This window comes from Pongo abelii, chromosome 8 (assembly GCF_028885655.2).
Source record: "Pongo abelii isolate AG06213 chromosome 8, NHGRI_mPonAbe1-v2.0_pri, whole genome shotgun sequence".
In the NCBI taxonomy this organism is placed as follows: Eukaryota; Metazoa; Chordata; class Mammalia; order Primates; family Hominidae; genus Pongo; species Pongo abelii.
In genome coordinates this window covers 81555709-81573587 of record NC_071993.2, presented here as the reverse complement: position 1 = coordinate 81573587, position 17879 = coordinate 81555709, and the positions used below count along the sequence as shown (strand labels likewise).

Here is a 17879-nt window from a genome sequence, read left to right as displayed (position 1 = left end):
CTGCAGCAGGGGAGGCGCAACCAGGGCTGCGTGCTCTGCGGAGCCACCCGGGGCCAGGAACAGGTGGGAGTCCCGGTCCCCACCAAGTTGGTGGGGAGGGAGCCCTGCGCTCTCGGGTGCCCCTGCAGTAACCAGCCGCAGCTCTGGACCCAGGCATCCCTCTGCTCTTGGGGCCAGGAAGCCCCCCCTTGCCCCTGCTAGGCTAGGAAATGTCTGCTCCTGCTCCCTGGCCTCTCCCCACTCCCGGCGCCAGCTCTGATTTTGGAGCAAAGTTGTGTCCAATCCTGTGCACTGTCGCAACCTGACCAAGGGTGCGGGTGCTCAGGGCAGCACTGACATGCCAGACCCGCAGCCCACCCTCTACCTTGGCCCCCTCCGGACTTTGGGCACCAACAGTGCCAGAGGGAGGCTGGGGGCGCTGAAGGTGGCTCAGCGCAGGCCTGCGCCCCTTGGCACAAACAGCCAAGGTGCCATGGACGGCATGTTGATGGTGAGAGGCAGGCAGGTTACTGGCCAGAAAGGGGCAGGTCTGTAGTGAAACTCCACCTTCAAGCCAGGGACAGCCTGAATCCTGGGGACCAGGCTGCCAGTTCTGGGTGGAGTCCAAGGCCCAGAGTGAGAACTTATGGTGCTTTTGCCAGGCTTGCCCATGGCTGCGCATGAACAAATCAGCACACACTTCCCCACTTCTGAGCCCATTAAAACCCTGGACTCAGCCAGACTCAGACAGAAGTCAGGACTAACAGCTGTGGGAAGGAGCTACCCACTTCCGGTCTCCTTGACTCTTTAGGATGACCTGCCTGCAGATACGAGCTACCCACCATGGGTCTCGTCTCCACTGAGAGCTGGACACTTGCCAGGACGACCTGTCTGTGGAAAGGAGTTACCCACTTTGTGTCTCCTGAGAACTGTTCTGTCACTCAGTAAAGCTCCTCTCCACCTTGCTCACCCTCCAGTTGTCCAGGCACTCCATTCTTCCTGGACACAAGACAAAAACTTGGGACCTGCCAAATGGTGGGACTGAAGGAGCTATAATACAAACAGGGGTAAAACATAACCCCCGCTCTCCATAATGAGAGAAGAGCTGTGGCCCTTCAAGGAGTTCAGACCGGGGGGCTCCCCAGGCCAGTGTTGTGACACCTTCTTTAGGGCTCTGTGGTTCCTGGTGTCTCCAAGCTTCTGGGCACCCCTGTGTTTCTCAGTGCCCACAATGGAAGCTGCTTGTAGCACGCCTGGTCCACCATCAGCCTCGCACAGAGCCAGCGCCTGGAGCTGGCCTCCCCACTGCAGCCGGCATGCCTGGCTGTGTGCAGTGGCCAGAACCCCTTCACACTCACACATCCCTCACCACTCTGCGCATGGCTCACCCTTGACAGGTGTGGAATCTGGCCAGTAGCTAGAGCTGAGTGCAGCCTGCGGGGCCAAGTGGGTGGAATGAGCCCAGCGGTCCCGAGGAAAACTTGGGCAAAGGTTCCACTGGCAACAGAGGTTTCCAGCTGGCAAAGTGACACCCTAAAGATCCTGTGACATTTTCCAGGACGCTATCATGACCACAGACTCAGCATCAAACAGTTAAATGACCTTCACAGAAACCCATGAAATGAACTTAAAGAAAAGCCATATGAGGGATTCCTGCAGGTAAAAAGCCTGCCACAATGTAGATAACCACCTCTGCCTTATCACATTGGAAAATTGTGGCTGAGCTGTGCCAGGATTTTGTGAAGGCTGAGGCAGAAGACAAAAGAGTCTGGCTTAAAGATGTATAGACCCACCAATTCCACTCCTATTTCTAAACCCAAAGACATGTGCACCAAAAGACATATGCAAGTATGTCCATAATTGCCCAGACTTGAATCAACTGAATGTCCAGCAATAGTCAAATGGGGAAATTAAACATTCAATGAAGGACTACTCATCAATTCAGTAATTTTTTAAAAAACCAATTGCTACATACAGCAACTTGAATTAATCTGAAAACATGTTGAGCCAAAGAAGCCAGCCACCAAAATATATGCACTGTGTGATTCCACTGACATAAGATTTTGAAGCAGACAAAACTAATCCACAGAGAAGGAGATCAGAGTAGTGGTTACCTTAGCTAGTGTGCAGGTAGGGTTTATGGAATTAGAAAGACACGAAATAGCCTACTGGCTGCTGGACTATTCTATATCTTGATTGGAATAATGATTACATGGGTGTGTATGTATCAAAAACTCACCATCTGCACACTTAATATTTGTACAGTTTACTCTGTGCAAATTATGTCTCAATTTAAAAATGAAAAAGTAGGAAACAAAAAATTAATATAGAGGTAAACAGGATGTGTGGTTTTCTGGGTGGCTTTTATAAGACTCAAACTAAAGAATTGTGGCTCCTTTGTAAGGAGAAAATCTGAATCCCATACAGATAGACTTGTCCCAGGGTGACACCGTGTTTGTTCATCATAAACCAGCACTATTGAGACTGTTGTGCCGGGCAGTGGGCTGGCTGGTGGCAACACAATGGGAAAATGGGACTGTCGTGGACTCACTCTATAGGGGAAGCAACACTTCAGAAAGAAACAACACACACAATTCTATCACTTTGAAATGTGATAGAGACAATAAGAAGAAAAATATACAAGACATACACGAGATCTTTTACAAGAAAGAACAAGAGGGAAGCCTACTTTTGTTTGGGAAGTCAGGATAGTCTCTGAAGAAATCACATTTGAATAAAGATGTGAAGGTTGGGTAGGAGTCAGCCAGCAGAATTAAGTGTAATGGAAAAACATGGAAGTGGAAGCGTGTGTGTGTATGTGAGACAGAGAGAGAGAGAGGAGCATGAGTAAAGGTCTTGAGCTGACTGCCCCAAGGAGCTGGGAGAATTCTAGTGTAAATAAAAGTTACTGAGTGGGAGGCGAGGAGGGAGAGAAGGCTAAGGGAGGAAGGTAGACAGGGGCCACGCTATAGAGCACTTTCCGGGTCATGATTAGGGTTTAAATGAATGCCAAGTATAATGGAAAGGGTCAGAGGGTTAAGTAAGATCGATTTACATTTAAAAGAGATCACTGGCTTCAAATAAAAGAATAAAGTAAAAAGAGATCAGAACAGTCAGAAGAACCAGATAAGACTATTGAAGTAATCCAGGAAGGAGAAGGCAACTTGAATTAAGATGGTGGCAATGGAAATGGAGAAAGGTAGATGGAAATAAGCTAGCTTTTCGAAACAAACTTACCTCCTCTTCTGATAACCTAATCTCTCTTCTAAAACTAGCTATTAACTCTAACCTGTGCTCTCTCTCTCTCCCCCCGCCATCCTACTGAAACACATATACACACTCACAGCAGACCCTCACCCTCTCACCCACTAGATCCCAACTGTGATGAGAAAGCAACAGCAATGATGCCCATTCAGGGCCTTGCTAGCAATTCCAAGGCATTATTTAATTCAAGAAAAGGAAATCAGGAGTAAATGCTAACATTCATTCAGGGTCACCTACGTGCCAAGCATTGGGTTAGATACTTTCACATTTGTTGTCTTGGATATCAAATTCGATATTATTATCCTCACTTTAATAGGTGAGGAAATTGCAGCATGAAGAGGTTAAATAATTATTTTATTGCAGCCTCATAACTATTTTAAATGGCAGAAGTAGATTGATTTCAGAGCCATCTGATTCCAGAAACCACATTCTTTCTACAACACTCTGCAAATGATTCTTTTATCAAAGGTGTATGGCTTTTTAATAACAAGACACCAAGAAGAGTAATCCACAGGGATGGCTATTAATGGTGACATTTTAGATTTTCAAACACCTGGTCAAAGGCAGATACCTTTGAAGAGCAGTCTTCAGATGCTCTGGGACACAGCCCCTTAGGCAACCTCGTACTCTAGTCCACCTGTGATTAACTACAAGTCCATCTCCATGCACAGGTGCCCTGGATGCCAGTGATATCTGAGAGCAACCACTAAAGGTCGAAGGTGGCTACACAACCTCAAAAAGTGGTGACATCAGAGCTGAGTTCAGCCCAGGTTTGCTGGGGCAGGTAGAGACTTGAATAATACTGAAGTGTCTTAAGTTGGGTTTCACCATAAGACAAATGGATCTAGCTCCTGCCTTAGAAAACAGCATAGCCTTGTGGGGAGGGAAAGGGTAAGAGTGAGAATCTCGCCAATTCTAGGTTTTCCTCCTGCTTTAACAGTGACTTTGCCCAATTACCATAAACACATTTCTTTGAGGTGGCCATGTGACCAGAGACACCATATCCTGGGGACTCAAGGAAGAGGGATGAATCCACAAGGGTTCAATCAGAGAAGCAGGGCCACTCTGAGTGATACAGAACTAGGGATTTGTTATTAAGATGAGCACGATTGTGGGAGCTGGTGAAGGGGGTGATGGCAAACTGCTTCTGTACCTGGTGGGGGCCTATAGCTGCTGTAGCTGGGCAGCTCTGGTAATCAGGAAAGAAGGCTGGATCTAATGTAAGGAGAGCAACATTAACTGGAAGCATGAGAAAAATTAGAACTGTCACCAGTGGAGGGTGTCCAGGTTCTTGGCATCTTGAATGAAAAAAATGGACAAAATGCACAAACAAAGCAAGGAAAGAACGAAGCAACAAAAGCAATTTATTGAAAATGAAAGCACACTCACAAGGCAGGAGCCAGCCTGAGCAAGCAGCTCAAGAGCCTGGTTACAGATTTTTCTGGCCTTTAAATACCCTCTAGAGTTTTCTCGTTGGTTACTAGGTGTACACCCTATGTAAATGAAGTAGTGGCCTGCAACCAGTCTGATTTGTTGTAGAAAGCGACCAATCAGAGGCTGAAGTGAAGTTACAAAGTTACGCCCTATGCAAATGAAGACTTGGCCCATGACCAGTCTGACTGGTTGCAGGAGGGGACTGATCAGAGCTATTTTCAATTTTTCATCTGCCACGCAGAAGGGCAGCTGGGGGCAGTGCAAAGGGAGTAGCCTCTGCTCCTTTTGTTACTTGGGCATGGAAAGCTAGGGTTTTCCTTTTGATTTAGTTCTAGGAAGTCATCATGAATTGGCCTTCCGTTCCCTGCCTTCAGACCCTATTCTCCTGCCTTAGAACAATGAGGGCAGAGTGGACCCCACGTATGCCTCTTATTGCCTCCAATTTTGACAATGTGGGGAACCTGCAGAAGCCCACACCTTCTCCATGAGACTGCACACACAGTAAGTTTGCAATGCAAGAATCTGAAGGAGGAGATTGGGTAGGAGCTGAAGCAGCTGCAGGCCCAGGCACTGCTCCATGACAAGAGGATGAGCCATTAGGTCAGCATGAGCTATGGGGCCTGCCTGACACCTACACTAATCCACAAAGAGTGGCTACCGCTTCCTTCCCTTCTGCCTTCCCAGTCTCATGCAAACTTCTCTTGTGGTCAGTCCTAATCTACAACCACACAGGGAAGACAGTTCTGGGAAATACTTCCAACTTAGCTAAGTTGACACAGTACCAAGGCCCTTCAAGGGGAGACCTCTAGAGACACATAATTACGTTAACTAAATATTTTATGGTGTTGGTGGGGTGGAAAGAGAATTCCTATTCAAACCTATAGTGCAATCCTAGCCAGATCCTTTGACAAAAAAAAACAAAAAACAAAACACTTGAGCCGGCCATGGTGGCACATGCTTGTAGTCCCAGCTACTCAGAAGGCTCAGGTGAGAATATCACCTGAGCCTGGGAGTTCGAGGCTCTAATGAGCCATGATCGCACCACTGCACTCCAGCCTGGGTGACAGAGCAAGACCCTGTCTCAAAAACAAAATAAAACACTTGAAAATCAAGTATGAAGTGGAGGAGAGACAAAAATCAACTAATAAATTATTAGTGAGTGCTGATTATATGCAAAGCCAAGTCGTTGGCATCACTGTGAAGATACAGGCAGCAGCAGGATAGGATTCCTGCCCTCACTGGAAGGAAGATAAGGTAGACAAGTGCCACATATGCATTATACACTTAATACTCCACACTCCCGGGGGCTCCTGCAGGATACTTCCAAAGGCTGCCTGCTGATAGGTTGATAAAACAGACTTGAGCATTCTCAGACTCAGGTTCAAATTCAGCCTTGCCCCCCACTAGATTTATTTGCTTAGTCGCTCTGAACTTCCATTTCCTGGTTCATAAAGTACAGTTAGTAATAATAATAATATAAGTTGGTTATAAAGGTGAAAAGAGATTTTGCATGTGAAGCACTGGCACACAGCAGGTATTCAATAAGTTGTAGATATTTTAATGTTGGTGATCATCATCCCTGTTCCGTTTTAGACCCAAAGCCTACCTGAGTAGATGTATGACCTTAGTGCCAGGGACCTATGAGCTTGCAAAATACATATATGTGTCCAATCTCTTGATGATCCGCAGTTTGGATAAGCTGATGTTTTCCATATTCATATAATCATTCGGTAAATAGTAAGGGCCTAATACTATGCAAGACATGTGTGTCCAAACCATGTTCTAACAGCACAGCAATATAAGTCAGGGAGCTAAAAGCCTCAAATGGCGAATGCAAACAACATTCTTAGGAGCCGAAGTTCAGTTCAGCAAATATGTCCTGGAACTTGAAAGAAAAGGAAGAGGGGTTGAAAGAAAAGATGCCTCACTGTCACTTATAGTGGTCAAGGAAGATTTCAGAGAGCAAGTGGCATTGGGGTTCAGCTTGGAAGAATAGGCAAGATTCACACCAGGAGGGAGGAGGGCAGAATTTCTGGGGCAGTGGAAGCTGGAAAGCCCATGATGTAGTCACAGGGGAGCAGGGAGAGCAGAGTGGGCTTGTTCGGTAGTAAGTAGGTCAAGAAGTAGACTGTGCGGGGCTTTGAATGCCAGGGTCAGGAGTTCAGACTTTGTATGGTGGACAGCAGAGTCACTGAAGGTTTTCACAGAGAGAAGGGGCACAATGGAAGCCAAGTTTTAGGAAAACGAAGGTGGCAGAAGTCTATCGTCTGTATAGGATTGAGGAGAGACTGCAGGCAGGAAGGCTGACTGGACATCCTGCCACAGAAACTCAGAACTAGAGAGAGGTCCAGTAAAGAGACACTGAGAGTGCAGGGAGGACTGCAGGGACTCGTGGGAAGGGAGAAAGCAATGCTCTTGGTGCCTGCTTGCACATAAGGAGTGACTAGAGGTGTGAGAGATGAGCCGGAATTCCAAGCCTGGGCAGCATGAACAGAAATAGGGAAGCCGGGGCTGGGGTGTGGGAAAGAGAAAAGAGGCTGTGTTCCATGTGGAGAGTCACTGAGGAGCCCTGAAGGCACAGGCAAGAGATGAGGGCAGAGGAAAGATCGGGGGGTAACCTCCAGAGAAGGGCAGACTGAACTCAGAAAATGCCTGAATATAGGGAGGGACAGGAGGTACCAGAGAAAGAACAGAGGCCTGGCATCCCAGGAAACCTAATGAAACCTTCCAATTGCTGATGGAAGACAGTGAAGACCTCCAATCCTTATAGTTCTTCCTGATCCACTGGTGCTTGTTTCTACAAGGGAAACATCACATTGCAGACCTGCTCAATGGCTAAAGAAAAGAGAAAACTCAGACCATTCCCAAAGAGAGAGAGTATTCCCTCAGAAAGAGTTACGCTACCGCCCACATCGTGGTCATGATGCTGCATGCGTCAGAGTCCCTCAAGAACCAGACGGTGCATTCAAAGTGTTGAAGAGTGATGATGCAGAGGCCATTTGCTGAGTCAGGCACCAAGGACCAGCCACATTCATACACTGTCATCCTCCTCATCCTGAAGGGGAGCAGAGGGAATGGAGTTACTTGAAGCCTAGAGAGGGCCAAAGGGGTAGAGCCAGGTGCCCAATCAGAGTGGTGGCTATAGGAGAACATAGCTACTGCCCAGAAGAGCAAGACGAATAAATACCCCAACGTTTCTCTCCTCCCACCTCCCTATGTCCTATAAGCACTTCTCATTAGCCAAACGACCCAGAAGCCACAAGACAAGGAAGTCTAGCCAATGCAATCTGCAGTGCTCAGTCTCCCGAAGCACAGAGCAGGTCAGAAAGGTGTGGAGGATGGATCTTGGAAAGAAAATGGAGAATAATGAGAACATTGGCCCATTTTCTTCCTTAGTTCAAAGTTCTACTTTGAGCAGAAGTAGACACGATTAATTTTTATTATAAATGATACACACTTGGATGGTGTTTTATGATTTCTGAACTATTTCATATAGATTCTCCTTTTTGAGCTACACAGTATCCCTATGAGGTAGAAAACACCATGTTATTTATGTCCATTAAACTCTGAAGTCCAGAGACATTAAATGATTTATTCAAAGTCACACAGTGAGTGAATTGTGAAGTCCACGTTAAAAATAATGCCCTCTAATTCTTAACCCACTGCTCTTTCCCAGGTGTGAAATTAATTTACCTGGGAAGGTGCCCCTGCTGTAAAAGACAACAGGACACAGCTGTCCAGAACGTGGCATGTCTTGTGGCCCTGGCCCATTTGGGTGCACAGAACTGTCCTGAGTTGTTTTCAATAAGCAAATATTCCTGACACTTCAATTATCCCAACCCAAACAATGAATACATTGTGCAAGAGGCTTCATAAATTTCATTCAGTTGGATGCAATGAGAATAATATAAGTCAAAGCTTTGTGTGTATTCCCTCAAAAAAAAAAAAAAAAAAAGAAAAGAAAAAAAGAAAGAAAGAAAAAAGAAACCACCCAACAAAACAGAAATTGTTGTAAGGAAAACATCTAGGCTACAAAAAAGAGGCAACACAGGCTCTGTGTTCATCTCTATCCCTGTATCTCTGCAGAGTAAGTGTCTTCAGTCAGGAACCCCAGTCTCTACAAGTCAAAGCAGGAATATCAGCCTTCTTACACTTGGACAACTCCAAAACTGTGTGATTGGTAAGATTTTTTTTTAACTTTCCTATATTTGATGTCTTGTCCTCCTCATGTATACCCTCCTTGTCCACTTCCTCTACCCTACTGTCATGGGCTGAATTGCATCCCCTCCCCACCGGCAAAAGATATTACTGAAATTCTAACTCCCAGTACCTCAGAATGTGGCCATCTTTGGAAATAGGGATGTAAAAAAGGAATCAAGTTAATCTGAGGGTGTTACAATAGGCCCTAAGCCAATATGACTCGTGTACTGTGAAAAGAGGAAATTTGGACACAGAGACTGACACATAGAGGGAAGATATGCATAGAGACATAGAGAACACACCCATCAACCAGCCAAGGAACACCTGAGGCCACCAGGAGCTCAGGGAGCCCTGGAACAGATCCTTCCCTGGAGCTTTCAGAGGAAGCATGGTCCTGTGGACACCTTGATCTTGGACTTCTGCTCTCCAAAACAGTGAGACAATAAACTTCTGTTGTTCTAAGCCACCCAATTTGTGGTACTTTGTTTACAGCAGCCCCTAGGAAATTAATACACCCACTAGATGTATGCACATTTATATCAAAGATATAGCCAGGAAAATGGTAGTTATTTTCTTGGCAGAACTCAAGGTTTCATACAAAAATGTCCACAGAAAGTGCTGGAAAAGGTTTATATAGATTACACATTGATCCTCTTTTCCAACTCTGTAGAACAGGAGTGGATTAGGTTTTGTGACAATATCTGATGCGTTGGTACCAGAATTAATTATGACGCGTTTGGTTCCAAGTAATAGTATATCCATATTAAGATGGTTTAAACAATGAAAACAACATCTTGACTCCCATACCTGAAAGTGTAGATCTACTCTGGGCTTTAAGCATGATTTTATTAAGGCTCTAGATTCATTTCTCTGTAATTCTCTTCGCCTTGACTCTTTTGTGTGTTGATTCCATCCTCAGGCTGGCTTCCCCCATGGTATCAAAATCATTGCAGTGGTTCCGGCATGCATGTCTGAATCCAACACTTCCTGGAGAAAGAATGCTTTTATGCCCTAGATTCTTCAGCAACAGTCCCAGATGTGGTGCTGATTATTCCATTCCTAACCAATCCTAGGGGAAAGCCAAGTACTGATTGGCTATGCTTCACTTGTGTGGTCCAATCACTGTGGCAAGATGCTTGAATTTCCCTAATGGCTTGGACCATTCAGGACCTCCTGCTGGAGGTAGGGATGAGTGATCAGATATGCAGGATACCCCTGAATGGAAGATGATCTAAATGAACATTGAGGAAGCACCACATGTCCAGTCCAGAACTAAACCCTCTGCATATTGCAAAGTCTAATCTTGTCAAGATCTGATTGTTAGAACATTAGCTTGAGCTAGACCCACCTGCTTAAATGTGGAATCTAGAATATGAAGATTTCATTTACTCTCTGAGGAGGACCTATAAGTTGAGGAGGTGAGATTATATTTATTTTATTTATCAAGCACTGTTCCAGTTACTATGGCTACATAAGAAGTTATCTCAAAATGTGGCATCTGAAAATAAAAATCATTATTATCTCTCGAGGTTTCTGTGGATCAGGAATTCAGGTTGAGAGTAGTTGGGCAGATGTAGCTCAGGTTCTCTTGGTGGTTGCAGTCATTAGGTGGCTAGTCATTAGTCATTAGTGGCTAGGGTCATATCAAAGGCATCATCACTAAATGTATACACATTTATACCCAAGGTGGCACTTCACTGGGGACTTCAACAGCTGAGGCTTCTTGGACTTCTCTATTCCTACGTTGTCTCTTCATGTGATCTCTGCAGCATGGTGGCTTCAGGATAGGGCTCTCAAGGGTGTGTGTGTGTGTGTGTGTTTTGTATCTATCTCTATCTCTCTCTCTCTACACACACACACACACACACACACACACACACAGAGAGAGACAGAAGCAGGCGGGTCCTTATCACCTTCCATGACCTAGCTGTAGAAACCAGCAGCTTCACTTCTGCAACAAACTGCATCAGAGAAGTCACAAAGTCCCTCTGGGTCCAAGGGGAGAGGAAACAGACTCCACCCAGAATACAGAGTGGCAAGGTTCTAGCAGAGCACATGGGACCAGAAAATTACTGTGTCCCCATATGAAAAATACAGTCTGCCACACACGCTTATAACATTTATATACCATAGACTGTTCCGAGTGTGTTACAACAACAAACTCATTTAATGGAATAGGGTACTAGACTTCCTTTTATAGATGGCAGATGCTGTGTGTACCCCACCCACATTTTTTTGGCCCTCATCATTTCAGCACCTACCAGCTCATCTTCCAAATGCAGGATCTTGGCCCGAGAGCTTCCACTGGCCTCTGGAGCCTGGTGTGTTCTTGCACGCAGCAGGCCAGATGTATTGGGGAATAGATTTCCTCTAGGAGCAGCTGTCAACAAATAATTGGCAGGAGTTGATTTATAAATGCCCTGGCTCCCTTGCCCTGTGGTGGCAGGATGGGATTTGATTCTGAGGCATGTGCTGTATGCTGGCTTCCACAGTCCCCCATGCAGTAAGCTTCAGTGGCCCACAGTGGCAGCTTTCTTGAGAATGCAACTCCATTGTCTGCCTTTCTTTCCCTGTCTTCTTCCTACTACCACACTAGTGTTTCCTGTTCCTCCCAAATAATCTGGATTTGAACTTTTCTGGAGGAGCCCAGACCAAGACTTTTAACTTGCCCAAGATCACTCAGTTAGGAATTTGAACCCAGATTATGATTGTAGGTAGCTTTGAGAGGCACTTTCTTAGCACCTATTAAGTGACATTAGAGAAAAGGCAGTGCCGAAGAGCCCAGGAAAAGGAGGTAAAATACCTCCAGTCTAGACTTGGGATGTTCCAAAGTTACAGCCACCAAACACTTATTGAGCTTATACTATGACCCAGGCATTGGGCTACATGCTAGGGGACCTTGGCTCACTGATTCTGGGATGGATATAAAAATTCTTGGCCAAATTCTCCCTCTTAGCTGTGATGAAGAACATCATAAAACTTTTAGATGAGAAAGCCCTGCTCTAGTATAAGATTCATTTTGCTAATCCTGCTTCTGGGACTTCAGCATGGGCCGCTGGGATGGGGCTAGAATGAGCGTATTAGTTGGGGATGCCATAATCAAATACCATCGACTGAGTGGCTTAAACAACCAAGATTTATTCTCTCACAGTTCTGGAGCCTGGGAAGTTCAAGGTCAAGGTGCTGGCCAGTTCAGTTTCTGCTAAGAGCTCTCTTCCTGGCTTTCAGGAATCTGTATCCTTTCTGTGTCCTCACTTGATGGAGAGAGGTCTCCTGTCCTCTTTTTATAAGGACACTAATCGTGTTGTATAAGGGCCCCACCTTATGACCTCACTTAACCTTAATTAGCTCTGTATAGGCCCTTGCTCCAAATACAGTCATATTGGGGGTTAGGGCTTCAATATATGAATTTTGGGGGACACAATTCAGTCCATAGCAGTCAAGTTCTAGTATAGTTTTCTGCAGGGGTTCACACCTTTTAAAGCATTTTAGCTTTATTTTATTTTGTTAGCAATCATTACCCACAGCAAGTCGAGGGTGGAAGCACTTTTGACCACAAAAAATACTTTTAAAGTCTAAAAAGCATAAATATTGTGTGACTGGATGGGCCAGTGTCCTGTCTTAAGGAAGCCCTGCCAAAGGCCTCCCAGGGCAATTCATGCTGCTCCATTCATGGGAGACTGCAGTCCCACATGTAAGTGCCTTCATTAAATCCTCTCCCACTTTTGCTCAAACTCAGGGGTTTTTTTTGTTTTTTGTTTTTTATTTTTTTCCTGAGAACATGCTGTCTCTTTCTCTCTCTGAAATTCTAGGTAATATCTGCATGATTAAAATAATCTAGATTAGAAGTGTGCTGCTTTGGCCAAATAGCTGGGTTTCACAGCAGCCAGCTCAGCAAGCCCAGTCTTGGGCTCTAAACAAGGTACTCCAGTTATTGAATCTAATCTTTCTCCCTTGTCTCTGTCTTCATAGGCAAATCGACAATCATTGGTTTGTTGACTGAACATCTGTTAGTTGTAAGGCACGGTGTCATATGCTTTCCTTGGGGCTTGCCTTCAAGCAGCTAACAGAAATAAGAAGAAAACAGGTGAAAAAGACAGTGTGATAAGGCCATGGTGGTGGATTGTGGATGCCCTGCCCTGTATCCACCTGAGTTTACTTGGGAGAGAGCCTCTACAGCATGATGGCAACTTCCCCCTCACTGACTCAAATGTTAATCTCCTTTGGCAACACCCTCACAGACACACCCAGGATCAATATTTTGTATCCTTCAATCAATAAAGTTGCCATTCAGTATTAACCATCACACCTTCTAAGCCATCATCTCCTCCTAATCCTCCCATAACAATGGGTATAAGTTATGAAGGTGGGTTAGAAACTAGTGCCTATCCCTCATTAAGTTGCCAGATGGATTTAACAGCACCTCAAAGTCAACATGCCCCAAGTCAAAGGCTTCTTTACCCATGAAATAAGCTGGCTTGCTACTTTCCTACATCTCTGAATGGCTCCACCATTCCTCTGGCAACCATGCTCTCAAAGCTCGGAGGGAGGAAAAGAAAATGGATCTAAATAGAATGCCGGGTCCCACACTGGATATTTTCACACCTTACCTCATTTAATACAAGCAAGGAGGTAGACAATATTGTCTACCTTTGCAAATGAGGAAACAGAGGCTTAGAGAAGTTAAAGAATTTGCCTGAGAATAAAGCTAAAAGTAGCTTTAAAACACTAGAGCTGGGATTGCAAGTTTGATGCAAAGTTTGTGCTCTCTTCATCCTTCACCAAGACCTTTCATTTTCCCTTTAAATATCTCTTACATCTGCATTTCCCTTCCATTCCCATCACTAGCACTGTCTTCTAATGCCCCACCCAATGGGGAAGTCTCCAATAGGTCCCCCTGCTTATAACAGCCAAGAGGGTAGCTATAAACTAGGTCCAATAACATGCTTCATGTGAGGGAACTGATGGACAGCTGTCTAATGCATAACCTCTGGCCTCAAAGGAATTTACAGTTCAGAGTCCAAAATAGCAAGGAAGTGGTGGCAGGAAGGTGAGAGAAAAGGGTGGGAGGGCGAGAGAGGGGAGGGAAGGGAATAAGGTATGGGCAGTAGAGGGAATCTGTCAGTCTCATGGTTTGCCCTAAGAACCCTTCTGCTCAGCCCCAGCCTGCTTCTGGGAACTCCTCCTCACCCTCCTTGCTGTCCATATGGGCTCAATGTGAGTAACCACAATTGTAGAGTGTGGCCGTCATCTTCTGACATGGTCCTAAATAAACCTAACTGAGTAGCCAGAAGAATCACTTCTAAGGTAAACATCTGTAAACATTGGTTATATTTATTTTCAATATTACTGGTTAACATTGTGGAGCTATTGCTGATGGGCCAGACTCTGTGCTAGGCACAGACTTTCTACGGATTATTTCATTTAATCCTCACAGCAACCACCATGCATTTACAGATAGGCAAGTCAGGCTCACAAAAACGTACGCAGAGTTTCAGGGTTGTGATGGGTAGAGCCAAACCCATCTGCCCAACCCAAGGGCCCGTGCGCTCCAACCCTGCATCGAACTGCCAACATAATACACTTTTTAGAAAAAGATTCTTGTTGCAAAAATACCATAGGCAGTGTGTGTGTAAGGTCATTGTAAAAGTGTAGATAAGCAAGAGATAAGTGTTATCCCACCACCCAGAAGTAACCGCTGTTAACATGTTGGCTTATCTGCTCCCAGGTGTTTTTGTGCCTGTACATACTATTCTTCTTGAATAAAAACAGGATTACACAGTGTATACAGTTTTGTAACTTTTGTTCATGAAACAATATACTGTATAATGAATTTCTTTCTTTATCATGAGATAGTCTTCTACGATACAGGAGGTTTTGTAGGATTTATTTATTCTTTTGAATGGATGCACCATAATTTATTTAACCAATTCTTTATTTTTAGACATTTAGGAATCTGGTTTTGTTTCATCCTTTTAGTTTTTCACTCTTGTAAATAATTCTATGGTGGACGTCTACGTGGTTGAAGCTGTCCAGCCAAGCTCCTCACACCCTCTCAGGCCCTCCTCCAAATCCTTTGCCATGCTGCAACTGGCGGGCTCACGGCCTTGGAACATGGGGCTTCCTTTGTCTGAGTCCCCTCCTCTTGCTCCAGTCATCAGCTAACTCATGCTGTCTCTCAGGTCTCAGATGAAATGCAGCTTCCTCTAGGGAGTCCAGGCCTTTCCGCTGTTTGTGCTCCTAGACCCTACTTTGTTCCTTCATTGCATTTAACATAATTATGATGAATTAATTGGCCATGTAATTACTTATCTAATGATGATGTTCCCTACTAGACTATTAGCTTCATGAGGGCAGTGTCTTTGACTCCATTTTTCACTATGCTATCCCCAGAGCCTAGCCAGAGCACTTCGTAAGAGTTCCTAAAATCTTTTCCATAAGGTTTTCAATTTACTTTGCCTCGATCCATCAGAGGAATCACTATATATGGCAGCTATAGCCTTATGAAATAGATTTCTTAACTAATAAGGCTTGAGAGTCAAAATTTTTCCTTGATCCATGGGCTGCAGAATGGATGCTGTATTATCACAGATGAAAACAACATTCATCTCCTTGGACTTTTCCGTCAGAGCTCTTGGGTGACCAGGTGCATTGTCAATGAGCAGTAATATTTTGAAAGGAATCTTTATTTCTGAGCAGTAGGACTCGATAGTGGGCTTCAAATAGTCAGTAAACCATGCTGTAAACAGATGTGTCGTCATCCAGGTTTTGTTGTTCCATTTATAGAGCACAGGCAGAGTAGATTTAGTATAATTCTTAACAGTCCTAAAATTTTCGGAATGGTAAATAAGCTTTGCTTCAACTTAAAGTCACCAGCTACATTAGCCCCTAACAGGAGAGTCAGCTTGTCCTTTTAAGCTTTGAAGCCAGGCATTGACTTCTCCTCTGTGGCCATGACAGTCCTACTTGTCATCCTCTTCCAATCTAAGGCTATTTTGTGTACATTGAAAAGATGTTGGTAAGTGAAGCCACTTTTATTAATGATCTTAGCTAGATCTTCTGGATAACTTCCTGCAGCTTCTATATCAGCACTTGTTGCTTCACCTTGCACATTTATGTTATGGAGATGGCTTCTTTCCTTAAAACCTCATGAACCAACCTCTGCTGGCTTCCAACTCTTCTTCTGCAGCTTTCTTACCTCTCTCAGCCTTTGCAGAATTAAAGAGAGTTAGGACCTTGCTCTGGATTAGGCTTTGGTTTAAGGAAATGTTGTGGCTGGTCTGATCTTCTATCCAGACCATTAAAACTTTGTCCATATCAGCGATAAGGATGTCTTGCTTTCTTATCACTGATGTGTTCACTAGAGAAGAACTTTTAATTGCCTTCAAGAACTTTTCCTTTGCATTGGTGACCTGGCTAACTGGCACTAGAGGCGTAGCTTTTGGTTTATCTTGGATTTCAACATGCCTTCCTCACTAAGCTTAATCATTTCTAACTTTTGATTTCAAGTGAGAGCCACACATTTCCTTTCACTTCAACACTTAGAGGATATTATATGGCTAGTAATTAGCCAAATTTCAATATTTTTGTGTTTCAGGAAATAGGGAGGCCCAAAGAGAGAAAGATAGGTAGGAAAACTGCCAGTTGGTGGAGCAGTCAGAACACACACCATATTTATCGATTAAGTTCACCATTTTATATGGGCATGATTTGCAGTGGTCCAAAGCAATTATAATAGTAACATAGTGACATAAAAGATCACTGATCACAGATCACCATAACGTATAATAATAATAATGAAAAGTTTGAAGTGCTGTAAGAATTACCAAAATGTGACACAGAGACATGAAGTGAGCTCATGTAGTTGGAAAAAAATGATGCCAGTAGGCTTGCTTATTGCAGGGTTGCCACAAATCTCCAATTTGTTAAAAAATGCAATATCTATAAAGCACAATAAGGCAAAGTGCAATAAAACAGGGTATGCCTGCATGTGAATCAGAGGTAGAAGATTCTTGGCCGGTTGCAGTGGCTCACGCCTGTAATCCCAGCACTTTGGGAGGCCAAGATGGGCAGATCACTTGAGGACAGGAGTTCCAGACCAGCCTGGAAAATGTGGTGAAACTTTGTCTCTACTAAAAATACAAAACTTAGCCAAGCATGGGTGGCACACACCTGTAATCCAAGCTACTCGGGAGACTGAGGTAGAATCACTCTTACCCAGAAGGTGGAGGTTGCAATGAGCCGAGATCGCACCAGTGCACTCCAGCCTGGGCAACACAGCGAGACTGTCTCAAAAAAACCCTAAAAAGCAAAACCAAAAACAAAAAAAAAATAAGAGATGAAGATTCTATTTCCAAGGTTGCCACAAACTTTGTGATCTTGGGCACAGAGAAGCTGTGAATTCTAAAGTCCCTTTGAATTCTAAATTCTGCAACTCTGTGCATTGGGCAGTGGACAGAATGTGAACTTTGACATCAGAAAAACCTGTTTTCAAAAATGTGCCTCACTGCTTTCTAGCTGATGGGTCTTCTAGTTAAACTTTCTGATTTTAATTTCCTCATCAATAAAATTGGGCTAATAGTATCTTCCTTGCTGTATTAGCATGAGAATTAATGCTAACACGTTGGACAATTCTTGGCATCAATTAAGGACAGCACTGGTGGTTCCCATGCTGGCCCTGCTGGTGGCCCAGCAGCAACTTCCTTCCGTTGCCCATGTAAGCCTGTCTCACTATAGGAAATCTACACACACATTCACCACCAAGTAATGCCTCAGACACCCTCACACTCTTGAACTTTCCTATGACTATGATACATGCTTTTCAATCTATCTTAAGGTGACCTTCACTTGCACGGAAAGTCTGAAAATGTACAGTCAGAGTTGCGTAACTGTGAGGTTGGCCTATAAAGGAAGCAGCTTTTCTCTTCTTCCTTTAACTTTTTTTTTTCATTCACTTGAGGCATTCCCCTTGTGGGCGTGTGATCTCCCCAATGGCAGCAATA

General features: G+C 44.4%; 1 protein-coding gene across 1 annotated transcript in view; it reads left to right on the top strand.

Moving 5' to 3' along the window:
- The window catches only part of LOC100452621 (talanin), a 32575-nt gene extending 19631 nt beyond the window's left edge, over positions 1 to 12944 (top strand). The window contains 3 exon segments of the mRNA XM_063727237.1: positions 2922 to 2929; positions 8792 to 8857; positions 12850 to 12944. Coding sequence (XP_063583307.1) covers positions 2922 to 2929; positions 8792 to 8857; positions 12850 to 12944 — 169 coding nt within the window.
- The last annotated feature ends 4935 nt before the right edge of the window (positions 12945 to 17879 follow it).